Source organism: Marmota flaviventris, chromosome 17, assembly GCF_047511675.1.
Source record: "Marmota flaviventris isolate mMarFla1 chromosome 17, mMarFla1.hap1, whole genome shotgun sequence".
Taxonomy (NCBI): domain Eukaryota; kingdom Metazoa; phylum Chordata; class Mammalia; order Rodentia; family Sciuridae; genus Marmota; species Marmota flaviventris.
In genome coordinates this window covers 72,613,322-72,626,817 of record NC_092514.1, presented here as the reverse complement: position 1 = coordinate 72,626,817, position 13,496 = coordinate 72,613,322, and the positions used below count along the sequence as shown (strand labels likewise).

General features: G+C 41.1%; 2 protein-coding genes across 6 annotated transcripts in view; one reads left to right on the top strand and one right to left on the bottom strand.

Annotated features, from left to right (window-relative positions):
- The window catches only part of Sap30bp (SAP30 binding protein), a 45,551-nt gene extending 40,715 nt beyond the window's left edge, over positions 1-4,836 (bottom strand). For 2 of the 3 annotated variants that reach the window (XR_011705110.1, XM_027955699.3), the window contains exons 1-3: positions 4,703-4,836; positions 3,302-3,411; positions 723-770 (exon numbers count right to left, since the gene is read on the bottom strand). Coding sequence is in view for 2 of the 3 variants with exons in the window: in XM_027955699.3 (XP_027811500.1) it covers positions 723-770; positions 3,302-3,411; positions 4,703-4,808 (264 nt within the window). In the remaining variant the exon portion in view is untranslated. The remainder of the gene's footprint in view (positions 1-722; positions 771-3,301; positions 3,412-4,702) is intronic. The other variant, XM_027955700.3, reaches the window with a different exon arrangement.
- A 129-nt stretch (positions 4,837-4,965) lies between these two features.
- Positions 4,966-13,496, top strand: part of Recql5 (RecQ like helicase 5) — a 33,443-nt gene continuing 24,912 nt past the window's right edge. For 2 of the 3 annotated variants that reach the window (XM_027955698.3, XM_071603763.1), the window contains exons 1-6: positions 4,980-5,765; positions 6,840-6,961; positions 7,964-8,482; positions 9,333-9,438; positions 9,964-10,075; positions 10,498-10,660. In XM_027955698.3, the coding sequence (XP_027811499.1) occupies positions 5,636-5,765; positions 6,840-6,961; positions 7,964-8,482; positions 9,333-9,438; positions 9,964-10,075; positions 10,498-10,660 (1,152 nt within the window). In that variant the 5' untranslated portion in view covers positions 4,980-5,635. Of the gene's footprint in view, positions 5,766-6,839; positions 6,962-7,963; positions 8,483-9,332; positions 9,439-9,963; positions 10,076-10,497; positions 10,661-13,496 lie in introns of all 3 variants that reach the window. The other variant, XM_027955697.2, reaches the window with a different exon arrangement.

The window sequence follows — 13,496 nt, the reverse complement described above, 5'->3', positions numbered from 1 at the left end:
AGAGTAATGGAATTAGTTTTTCTCTTTAGGGGCTAAAAAAAAAATGTCCCATAAAGAAAGACTCCTCAAAAGACACATGTCCAATGCCCAGTGAATAACATAGCAGTTTAACCTGAACAAGGGGTCTTAACCTTCATCGCTACTGGACCACTAAGAAACTTGACAGGAATCACTGTTAATTACTCTCAGCTGCTACTGGGATGGACCTATGAGAAGAAATGGCTTCATGAAAATAAATATGTCTTCCTGACCATTAAACACAGCTTGCCCAAGAGTGAAAGTTGTACATCCCTAGGAAAATGAGGATTGGGATCAACATCCCCAGCAGTTGGGGTGAGGTCTCATATTGGTCTGAGCCTCTTGGAGATCTTTTTCACTTCTAGAAGCCTAAGAGAATCCCAAGTACACATGGCAACCCTCATGCCTTCCTGATTTCCACAAAGCACTTGGGAGACAGTGTGAGTTGTGAGACTCAGGCCTCTTGCTTTCTAGTCCAGAGTATGGCACAATCTGCAAGCCTGGAAATCTACTCTGCCTCAGGACTTATTCATTCCTAGGTTGCCTCAAAGATCTTTCTTTATAAAGCTGGCACTTTATAAATGCCACAAGGTCACACAATTAATTATTAGTGGGACAGATCGTGACCAGACATATGAACTGAGCCATGATGTTAAAATGCCTTGTTCGTATCCAGCCACCCCGCCACAGCCAACACCAAATACCTTTGGGTCATCAGCCTCAGGTTTTTCAGTCTCTGAATCGTCATCTTCCTACAAGACAAAGAATTTAGAGGATTAAGCTTAAAGGAGTGGGCCTGAGAGTCTCACATGCATAACTAAGGTTGGAGCAAAAAGCTCATTTACCCAGAAGGGGTCATCCCACCAAGAACCCCTCCCCTACCAAATGACCCACAGCTAGAGAAAGAGAAGGGGAAAAGGAGATGTTCTGAGGTGGGGGGAATCCAAAAACAACAGCAGCTCAAAGTCAACAGTTACTCCAGTGGTGCCACAGTCCACATCAATGAAAATGCTCAAGGTAAAATATTACATAAAGAGTGGAAAGAAGTTGTAATTTGCTTCAGAAAAGAATAAAATTAGGTTACAGGATAAAACAAGCATAGTGTTTCCACTGAAATATGAATGATTTAAAACCAGTATTATGGACCTTTTCCCCCCTTGCCTTTCATATTCACAAATATATTAGATTTAGATCTAACACAACACTGTTCAACATAAAAAAAGAGCTGTGACTCAGACATCTATACCCTGGTACCTCAACCAGTAGAATTCACACTAACATGAACACAGGAAGGTAGACATATGACTAGAGCAGGTGACCTAGGAAAGGCAGGACTAAAGGGCAATGCACAGTCTTTCTTGGGTCCCAGCTGAGTGGGTTCTGCCTCCACTGAGTGCTTACATTACTGACTGCCACTGATCCATTCTGCCCACCTTGTTCCTTATCCAAATGAGCACCATGTGAATAAGACATTGTCCAGAGCAAGACCACAATTCTACTGAACACTTATACTAATATAACGAAGGTCCCAAAGATCAGGCACAGCTATTTTGTTAGATAATTAAATCCATGTCACTTCCATTACCTACAGCACTCCCAATACATGAAAGCTTTTTTAGTGCTGAGGAAAAACTGATTTGACACTGTTATTTTCAACAAAGTTACACTTTAAACCAAATGTGACCCAGCACTCTAGATGTTACTATACACACCACCTAAGAGTTGTAAACAAATATAGTAATGATTTTGAGACTTAACTGCCCTGTAAGGTGCCAGTGAGTCAAAGCCTTTGGATGCAATCTCCATAATCTCCTTAAAATGAAATCAATCAGCCAAATAATCAGTGATGGAGCCAGCTGAACACATATTTCAGAACATCTATTTTGGGATTGGTGAAATTTTACTAAAATATGAAACAAAGCTTAAATATGATGGAAATTCTAAGAAAAACAAATATGGAACAACATTTAAAAAATACACATTATGTAAATGTATTAAAGAAAACAGTTATGAAGATTAAGGCAATATATACATACTTGAGAAAAGTCAAGAAAAGATCTTATAAAGTTTTTCTTAGAAAAATATAATCAACTCTGAATTATAATTATTAATGGCTGAGGCTAAAGACATGAAAATACTTCACAAAAGAGCACAGAATATATTTCTATTAATTTGGAAAGCCATAACGCTGGGAACTGAACCCAGGGCCTGCTAGGCAGGTGCTCTACCACTGAGCTACACTACCAGCCCTAATTTGGGAAGCATTTTAATGCTAACATTAACATATAAACATGTAATAACATGTTTAAATAAATAAGTGTGTCAATTCAAACTGTTGCAAAATAGCCAGACTCAATCAATATCGAAATTCAATTTTGTACATATCTATGCTAAGCATTAGCATGAACTTCCTTGCTTTTCCTCCAAACATTCATTCAATCATTTTTATGGTGGTGGGGACTGAATGTAGGCCTTGCACATGGTAGGGAAGACTCCATTTCTGAGTTACATCACCAGCATCTCCAAACTTAAAAATTCTGATTCATAAGCCAGGCTTGGTGGTGCACACCTGTAATCCCAGCAACTCAGGAGGAATGTAAATTGGAGGCCAGTCTGAGCAACTCAGCAAAGCCCTAAGCAACTAAGTGAGACCCTGTCTCAAAATAAAAAAAATAAAAAGGGCTGGGGATATGGCTCAGTGGTAAAGTGGCCCTGGGTTCAATCCTCAGTACCAAAAAAAATTTCTGGTTCATGCTGCTCTCAGGTGATTGTGAATCCTATGTCTTTCTTGTTAATAAAAACAAGTTCTCCTTTCTTTGTTATCCAGTACCTACTTAACATAAAGTGGAAGAAAATGAAATTTCCTTTCCTTATCTTGTTAACCAACTGAAGTAATTAAATGAGCCCCAATTGAGATTTCAAATAATACAGAGTTGATTTCAGATATAAATAACACACCAATTAGGATGAACACACCGTTATATCATTTAAGTAGGGAAAACTCATACAAAACACCCACTGATATCTGAGTTAAATAAAATAGTCCACTATCTTTCCTTGCAAATTTCAATTCCAAGGTTCATACAAAATGGTCCAGGTAAAAATGGATTTCATTTTCAATAGAACTACTGATATTCAACTTAGTTTCTTCAACCAATGGAAAACAAAAGGGGGGAAGAAATGAAGTTTAGCCATAAAATGGAATATTATTGACACAATTCAAAAGTTTCTTGACAAACAAAAAGGTGCTTTGAGCAGCTCTGGATTCAAGAAATTTACTTACCGACTGTTTGCTGTTCTCATCTTCCTCTTCTTCATAACCATCTTCATCACCCCCTGGGCGAGAAAAGTCATCATCTCCATAGGCATCAGACACCAATCCACCTTTCTCTTCTGAAACAGAGGTGGTAAAAGATGGAGAAGAAAGAAAGAAAAAAGAAAAAAAAAAGCAAGAAAACTTTCTAGTGACTTGAATGGCTAAGACTATCTCTGAAGAAAAAAGGGGAAATTAATTCTCATGTAAGTGACCACAGACATAAACATGGAAGAATATCACACTAAATCCTGTTTCTAATGCTGTCAATCCAGGCTGGGGGTGTAGTAGAACACCTACCTAGCATTCATGAGGCTCTGGCTTATATTCCCAGCACAGCCAAAAAAAAAAAAAAAAAAAAAAAAAAATTAAAGCTCTCAGTCCAGGGCTGGGTTTGTGCTCATTGGTAGAGCACTTGCATAGCACATGTGAGGCACTGGGTTCAATCCTCTGTACCATGTAAAACAATAATAATAAGCAAATAAAATTATAAAAAAGGTTTTTAAAAAAAGCTGTCAGTCCATCTACACTAGTTTAACTGAAGCCTTCCCCTCTCTGAATTATCATAGCATGGAGCTTGAACATTTCTTTTGACATGCTCGCCTCTACCTTGTATCATAGGAACCTGTGACTTTGCCTTCTCTTATAAGACAGACTGTCTTATTCATTTTCGTACCAATTCCCTTCACTTTCCAAATGAGAAAACCCAAGGCCTAGATACATTAGGTAACTTGCTCTTTCTACTACCCCAAAGAAATCTGTTCCTATTCTAACAAGGGATTCATAATTCGAACAAAACAACAAAATTGCTAATGGGCTTTAAAAACTCACAAAGAAACAGAATCACCCAGAAGCTTTAAAAAAAAAAAAAAAAAAAAAGCTCACAAATACCCAAATTTTATGGCGTAAGCTACAGAATTACACTCTCTGGAGTGTAATTTAGACATACGTCTAAAAAGCTCCAAGATATGTTTAGAGATCATTCCTAATTTAAAAGTCATAAATTTACCAAGACACACGTTTCATCACTCTCCAAGTAGGTTTTACTCATCTCCCTCCCCCCATCAAACAAGGAACCGGAGCGAACTGGTAGTGATGCTGCGGCCGTGGATACCTCTCTCCCTTCGTCCATCCCAATGCCCAGCACAGACTTCTATTAAGTTTTAGCAGAAGAGTAGAAACAAAGGAAGGAAACAGTTCTTACTGTAGAATCTCTAATGTTAAACCTAACTCAGGACCCCGACTGCGCTTCGGGGCTCCGGGGTCCGAATCGTGGGGCACAATGAACATCTCTTCCCCTCCTACCCCACTAGGAGAGCAGCATTCTGAAAGACGCTCGATTCCCCCTTCAGCTTCCCACTCGGGCCTCACCAGCCGCACCGCCCACAGCTTCGATTCCAGCTTCGCCATCAGACTCGGGTTCTGAATCCTCGGCGTAAACCGCCAGAGACGACAGAACGTTCTTCTTCCCCGCCATTTTATTCCCACAGCTTGGGCGTGGCTCACGCCTATGACTCAAAGACGACGACTTCCGTGAGGAAAGTCAACTTCTTCCGGATCCCAAGAGACACCGCGCCCGATGGTAACCAATCAAAACCGCCGTTTCTGAACCTGGCCCATCCCTCAGGTCTGCGCTTGGTTACGTCATCATCGCGCGACGGCTGTAAGGTTGTAGGGGTTGTACCTGACAGGCTATTCCCAGGGGTTTATCTTAGAGTTGGGAAAGGTGTGTAGAGAAGTGTTTGAGCGCTTGCGGAACCAGCGGACAGCAGCGGCCGGGCAAGAATCCTTGGCCCTTAGAGGCCCTACGGCCGGGTCTGATACCTGGGGGTGGTGAAAAGAGGGAATCTTCTGCTGGTGAAGGGAGAAAACTGTGGATCTGGGGCTCAGAGGAAGAAAAGTGGAAGGGCCGGTCCTGGGGGAAGAATAGTCGTCAAGACTGCCCTTACAGAAGAAGGAGCAGTAGGTGGATCTTAGAAAAACAATTCCACGTTCTCCAAACTCTTCCAAAGACAGTTGCGTTTCTTGTGATCTGATTCTAGCTCTGGGCTAATTGGCCTGGGATAGTTCAATGTGTTTATGTTCATGGAGTCTAACAGTGCAGATGATAATTGCCCAGGAATGTATTGCTTGAGACAGTTCACCTGCAACTTTACTACTTGAAAATAACATTGCTTAAGTGTAATATAGCAGATTTATTCTTACAGAAGAAAAACAATCAGTGTTTTAAAAGCAGAACAGAGAGTTCTCGTGGCAATCTTCCACCACTTTTGCTTTAACTTTTGGCTACTAATTTTCGTTAAGATGAACACCCACCCTCCCTCCACTTCCTTTGACCCTGAACGGCGAGTCCGGAGCACATTGAAGAAGGTCTTTGGGTTTGACTCTTTTAAGACAACTTTACAGGAGAATGCGACCATGGCTGTAGTGAAAGGTAACATGAGACTACCTGCCTTTAAATTTCTACTGGCTGTACCATAGCATAACATCATCCTCCTAAAACTTCCTACTTCCTCACCTTAGGCCTGTAACTAGTTTTGGAGATCTTTAGACTTATCATCTAAAGCTGCAATTTTAATGGCAGAATCACTCACCTGTTCTGATTCTTACATTATATAGCTGGAGCCAAAAATAGTCTTTGAAAAATTATTCCTAGATTCCTATTTTTTGTTTGGATAGTCACAAGGTAATCCCCTTGTTGAAAAGTAAGTATTTGGGTCCCCCATAAGAAAGGAAGGAGCAGTAAGATTGTAAACTGGAGATATGATCATTGGAAATTGTCCAGAGGGGAGCAGCAGTGTAATATTTAAAAAAATTTTTTTTAGTTGTTGATGGGCTTTTATTTTTAGTTATTTATATGTGGTTCTAAAGATTGAACCCAGTGCCTCACACATGCTAGACAAGTGCTCTACCACTGAGCAACAACCCCAGCCCTGCAGCAGTGTAATATTACTGATATATTTATAAACAAAATATCTCTAAGTGATGTCCTTGTGTGTCTATACAGATGTGCCCAGTCACCTAGCAATATTCTGCTTTTACAACTGTTTTTTTTTCAATCATCTGTGTCCCAGCAGACTCAAAATTTATGCCCTTCTTATTATTATTCGTGTATGTGGTACTGAGGATTGAACCCAGGGCACCCTACCACTAAGCTACATCCTTAGTTCTTTTATTTTTTTATTTTGAAATAGGGTCTCACTAAGTTACTTCAAACTTATTATTCTCTGCCTCAGCCTCCCAAGTTGCTGGGATTATAGGCAGATGCTACCATGCCCAACTCATACTCTTTTGTTTTTTAATACCAGTACCAGAAATAGTTTTCAGACATTTCCAAATATTTTAGTATCCTTGTCCTTTTTATAGAAGGGACAGAAGAGAGTTAACATATCCAGATCTTCCCCTGTGCCAGACAGTGCTAGATGTTGTTCCTACATTCTCTTTAAATTTTCAACAACCTTGATGGAAACAGGAAGCCCTGAGACGTTATCTTTTTGTGTTTTTGCAGGTGACAAGGATGTCTTTGTGTGCATGCCCACAGGTGCAGGAAAATCCCTTTGCTATCAACTCCCTGCACTGTTGGCTAAAGGCATCACTATCGTTATTTCTCCTCTTATTGCTTTGATTCAGGTGAGCTTTGGGGAATGAAGGTGGTAACCCAAAACAATGAAGGAATGGTTGTTTATAGTTAGAAATTTTACTCCTCCTTTATTTGGTCTTTGCCTTTTATTTTCTCTGATTTGCCTACATTACTCTTGTTGGGTTTCTGAATTGCCCAAATGTAAGGTTCTCTATTAGTGCATGTCACTCTTGTGGGTCACAAATGAGTCTTACTGTTTTGATGGCCTGAGGTCCCTCATCCTCTGGGTTTGGTTTTTGTTTTTGCTTTTTGGTTTTGTTTTGTTTTGTTTTGGGTTTTTTTGGTGCAGAAGTGTATGAAACTTTATCTGTTCCATACACCAACTCACTCTCACATCCACACACATGTGCTCGTGATGTTAGGATAAAAGGTGCAGGTGTATAGGTAGCTAAATTGATATGAGGAATCCCTGGTGTCCTGGTTTATTTTGGCAAGTGTACAGGTATGTGAAACCGAAAAAGAGATGAGAAACTCATTGGGACCTTACTGACCAGATGTTCTGACTGTATTTAGTGCCTGCAGATGGGCTGATGGAATTAGAATTGAGGAAGTAAGGCCATGTGGTTAAGAGCCATCCACCCAAAAGAAAGGTACACAGACTGGGAACACCAGTTGTACTTTGCCAGTGTTCCCTATTCTCAGGCTTTGTGCCAGGTGCTTTATATGCATTCACATTACCTTTAAAATGTAAAATTTTATTCACTTCTTACTACAGTCTTATTAGATGGTTACTATTTTGGGAGAGAGAACTAGAACTGAGTCCCAGGGGTTAAGAAACAGCCTGAGAGCAGGTAGCACTTTAATGAGCCAGGATTAGATCCAGGTCTTTGTGACTCCAGAGAGCCTGTCCTCTCAGCCACTTCACCTTGCATACTTCTGGGCAAAGAGCAGATATGTGGAAGGAGGGGAGGAGGCTTTATGACTGGGAAGTTTCCTGGGGAGTTGCAATGAAATTGACCACTGATTCTGGCCTTGTCCCCTTTTGCCCCCAGGACCAAGTGGACCATTTGCTGGCCCTGAAGGTACAAGTGAGTTCCCTGAACTCAAAGCTTTCAGCGCAGGAGAGGAAGGAGCTGCTTTCTGACTTGGAGCAAGAAAAACCCCGGACCAAGCTTCTCTACATTACCCCAGAGATGGCAGCTGCATCCTCCTTCCAGCCCACCCTGAATTCCCTAGTGTCCCGCCACCTTCTCTCCTACTTGGTGGTGGATGAAGCTCATTGTGTTTCCCAGTGGGGACACGACTTTCGTCCTGATTATCTGCGTCTGGGTGCTCTGCGCTCCCGCCTGGCACATGCCCCATGTGTGGCCCTGACTGCCACAGCCACCCCACAAGTTCAAGAGGATGTGTTTGCTGCCCTGCATCTGAAGCAACCAGTTGCCACTTTCAAGACTCCCTGTTTCCGGGCCAACCTCTTTTATGATGTGCAGTTCAAGGAACTGATTTCTGATCCCTATGGAAACCTGAGGGATTTCTGCCTTAAGGCTCTTGGACAGAAGGCTGATAAAGGGGTGAGACCCTAAGGTTGGGGACCAAGGTGTTATCTGCACCAGAGAGATGGATAGTTTTTCAAACCTTTGCTTTTCCTAGCTTCTTAGTCAGGCTTCCTAAAACTTGTGTACAAGCTGAGTACAGTGCCTGTAATTACAGCTACTTGAGAGACCAAGATAGAAAGATAGAAAATTCCAAGCCAGCCTGGGCAACTTAGTGAGACCCTGTTTCAAAATAATTTTTTTTTTTTTTTTTTTTTTGCTAGGGAAGCTACTAGGAATTGAACCTAAGAGTACTTTACCACTGAACTACATCCTTAGCCCTCACAAAGTCTCCTGGGGTCTTATTAAGTTGATGAGGCTGGCTTTGAACTTGCAATCCTTCTGCCTCAGCCTTCCTAGTCACTGGGATTATAGGCATGCACTAGCAAGCCTGGGTCAAAATAAAATTTTAAAAAAGAGTTGGAGATATAGCTGAGTGGTAGAGTGCCCCTGGGTTCAGTTCTCAGTGCTTCACAAAACAAACTTGGGCACAAAAAGAGTTATCCCTTTCATTACCTGGCATTGTCCTCCTCAATGGGGTTCCCTTGTCTTGGCTCCATCTGTGGAAAACAAGCACATGGTCCCTCTGTGTGAAGCCTTTGCTGACCTACACAGGGTTTTGGGGAGTAGGCAGAGGAATTATAGAGGCTGGACTTTAGGCTGCTTTGGTTCTGCTTCTTCTGAAGCAGGAGAGCTCTGTTGGTTGTCCTGCCTTCTCAGGAGACTGAAGTTGACAAGACAAAACACAGAGCTTCTTCTGAAGCAGGCTGCACCTAGCAGGCTGATTGTTTTCTTCCCACACCTCTTTTCTTCCTGTCTCCCCATTCAGTTGTTGTCCGGCTGTGGCATTATCTACTGCAGGACTAGAGAGGCTTGTGAACAGGTGGCCATAGAGCTCAGCAGCAGGGGTGTGAATGCTAAGGCTTACCACGCAGGTAAGAGATGTCCAGGCTATGTGGTCCTCTTCACTTGAGGAGGCCTGTTTTGTTCCTATGGATTCTGGATAATTAGGCGATTCATTATCTTTTTCCAGAGACCCATGCAGAGCTAAAATTCACTTGATTCTGCTAAAAGGAGTCCAGGTGTGAATGAGGTCTAAAATAAGAGTTGTAATTCCTGAATTCTTTTTCTTATCCTGTGCCCACCAAGCAGCAGGGGATGCATTTTTATAAGTCCAGATATAAAAAACCAGGTCAAAGAAGCACAGGCTTTGGAGGCCAATGGACAACAGTTTGAGTCTCATCTAACATTTATTGAATGCTCTGTGCATTCACGTTGACCCACGGGCTGAGGTCTTTATGTCTATTAACTGAGATTCTGTGAGATTAAGTGCCCAGCCCCAGGTCATATAGCTGGGAGTGATGGACTCAGGGTGGGTATAAAGTGCCCAGCAATGTAAAACCCAAGGTAAACCCATGGGAAATGTGGGTTATCCTTCCCCACCTTCTCCACCTTTGCAGGGCTGAAGGCTTCTGATAGAACACAGGTGCAGAATGAGTGGATGGAGGAGAAGGTCCCTGTAATTGCTGCAACCATCAGTTTTGGAATGGGAGTGGACAAAGCCAATGTCAGGTGAGCTCTGCTTCTTGCTTTACCTTCCTGGTTGGAGCCTGGCTCAGGGTAGTTTGCCTAGTTCTGTGCTTCAAAGAAGTTAAAGACTTAGTCATAGTTGTGTCTCTCATAAGTGTCAGAGTCTAATCTTATTCTAAGACTGGTATTTATTCCACTGGGCCTCTGGCTGTGAACTTTTTTGGATCCCCCATATTTGTTGAAATTACCCCCTTAACTCCTGCCTCTAAGCTGGGCTGCTCCATGGCAGAGAGAGCTGCTAATGTGCTACAGGCATCTCAGCCAGCTTACTCTGGGATCTTTTTTCTGCTTCCTTGTACCTGGCCACAGTGGATAGAGCCCTGCTCTAGTGGCACAGGATTCCCCCCTCTATGAGGACTCAGCTCTTCCATATCTCATGCAACTCATTCTTTTGAATCCCACAGGTTTGTCGTCCACTGGAATATTGCCAAGTCAATGGCTGGGTTCTACCAGGAGTCTGGCCGGGCTGGCAGGGATGGGAAGCCTTCTTGGTGCCGTCTCTATTACTCTAGGAATGATCGGGACCAAATTAGCTTTCTGATCAGGAAGGAAATTGGGAAACTCCAGGTAAGTCATGGGTGGTATTAGCCTTTTCTAACTGAACCCACCACTCTCCAGTTTTACACAGTCTATTTCCCAGTCCAGCTGGAGCTTCTGTAAGCTAGACAGGGCGTTACTGGCCAGGGTTTTGCAGGGTAGTAGTGGTGTGTAGGGTGGACAGGCAGCTGACAACAAGCTAGTTTGGTCTTATTTTCTTTATAAACATTTAAATTATGCTATTTTACAGTCAAAATCAATCTTGCCCTTGTTTTAGTGAGCATTGTTATATGAGCATTTCCCATTGTTATGTGTCTTTTACTTTTGCTTTTAGCCATTTTTTATTTTTTAATGGTTAGGCATTCTTCGTAGAAAACCTAAAAACAGAACCAAACATGTAAGAGAACCTGATATGTGATAGGTAGCATTATAAATCAACAGGAAATTGTTGGAAAAGGGGGAACTGTTGAATAGTGCCAACCAAAAAAAATTTAGGTCCCTACCTGATAGCATATACATATGAATTACAGGTGGGTTCAAGACCTCAAAAAGCTATAAAATTAGAAGGTGAAATATTTTATCTTCTTGAGGAAGAGCAGAGCAACTCAAGGTTTTTTTTTTTTTTTTTAAATTTTTAAAAAAATTTAAAGTTTAAAAAATTTAAAGTTTAAAAAAATTTTTTTAGATATTGATGAACCTTTATTTAATTCACTTATTTATATGTGGTGCTGAGAATTAAACCCAGTGCCTCATACAAAATTAGGCATATGCTCTACCACTGAGCCACAACTCCAGCCCCTACTCAAGATTTTTGAAATAGAAACCATAAAGGAGCACGTGATGTATTTGATGAAATTCCAACTAAAATTTTCTGTATAATGGGCAACACCATAAATTAAGTGAAAAAAAGGGGAAGATATTTGTAGTATATATTATTGGTGGGCTGTTGAGAGAACTCCTTATAAGAAAAGGTACCAGCCTCATAGCACAAAGCACAGACAATTCATAGAAGAGGAAAACAGAATATTTAATAAATGTACAGAGATGTTCAATGTTACTTAGGAATCAGAAACATGCAAATCAGAAAACAAGCTATCCTTTTATACCTATTAGGTTGGCAGAAATGTAAAACATTTATAACCAATTGTTGTTAAGAATGTGGAGGCTGCATATGGTCATGTGAACCTGTGGTCCCAGCTACTCAGGAGGCTGAGACAGGAGGATCACTTGAGCCCAGGAGTTTGAGGCTAGCCTGGGCAATAGAGTGAGACCCTGTCTTAAAAAAAAAAAAATTACAAGAAAATTTAGCCTGGTGTATGATCTAGGGCTGGAGTTATTATGTGTGTGTATGGGGGAGTACTAGGGATTGAACCCAGGAATGCTCCACCATTGAGCTATATCCCCAGTCCTTTTTTTAATTTTTATTTTGAAACAAGTCTGGCTAAATTGCTGAGAGCATCACAGATTGCTGAGGCTGCCTTCAAATTTGTGTTCCTCCTGCCTCAGTCTCCCAAGTCACTGGGATTATAGGTGTGTGCCACCACATCCAGCCTGGAGATACTTTTGTAGTAGAAATTACAAGCCTGGAGGGCTGGGGATGTGGCTCAAGTGGTAGAGCGCTCGCCTAGCATGCATGAGGCACTGGGTTCGATCCTTAGCACCACATACAAATAAAATAAAAGATATTGTGTCCACCTAAAAGCTAAAAAAATAAATATTAAAAAAAAAAGAAAAGAAATTACAAGCCTGGAAAGCTATCCTTTTAAAAAAAGAAATATTTGAATACATTAAAAAGTTTTAAATTTCTATCAATTCTGAAGCTATAAAAAATGTATATGGCAAAAAGTCCCATAAACAAAGTCAATAGATAAACAGTAGATCTGGGAAAATATTTCAGTATAGAAGCAAGTAAAAGGTTAAGGTTGAGAACAGAGAGCTTTTGCCAATTGATAAGAAAAAGGACACGAAAAGCAGAGAATATGAAAAAAATGTTCCCAGAAAAACTCATCCAAATGACATTTCAAAAGATGCTCAAATTAATAGCAATCAAATAAATGCAAATTAAATGTTTTGACATGCATGTGAATAAGCTCTAGCCCTGGTTGCTAGTGGGGCTGTGTAGGAAAGAGGACTCATGCTTTGCCAAGCAAAGAGTTACAGTCATTTTGAAGAAAGCAATCTAGCACCTTCTATCATACTTTTTTTTTTTTTTTTTTTGCAATGCTGGAGACAGAGCCTAGGACCTTGCACTTGGGAGGCAAGTGCTCTGTCACTGATCTGCACCCCTAGCTCCCTGTTACCCTTTAAAATACAGGTATACTTTGACCCAGATATCCTATTTCTGGCATCAGAGTCTATGAAATAAAAGTGCCAGTGCATAAGCTCATGTGTAGAGCCTGTGAGGCAGAATTGTTCATGATGACAGAAAATGACAAAGAAGATGAATGTTGATCCTTGGGCAGTGAGTAAAGAAATCATGGTACATATTCCCCATGAGGGGATACAAGGCACAGCTGAGGCTGAGGAAGGCTCCTATCTTATTTTTTAGAAATTCATATTTATTACTACTCAGACATTTGTTTATGCTCTGTCTACTTTTCTGAAATGCAAACTCCATGAGAGTGGGACCTTTTGCTTTCTGTAACTGTAGTGCCTAGATCTGTGTTGGGAACAGAGTTAGTATTTAGTAAATGAATGGCTAAATTAAGGAATGGGGAGAGAAGGTGAATGCAAGTAAAGATTAAGATGGAGACTTTTGTGGACAGAGAATGATGGTTTGCCCTGAACTAAGGGAGCATGATTAACTCATCTCCATGCTCTGAAATTCACATTAGACAAGGTAAAGATTTTGCTAGGATGATTGAGT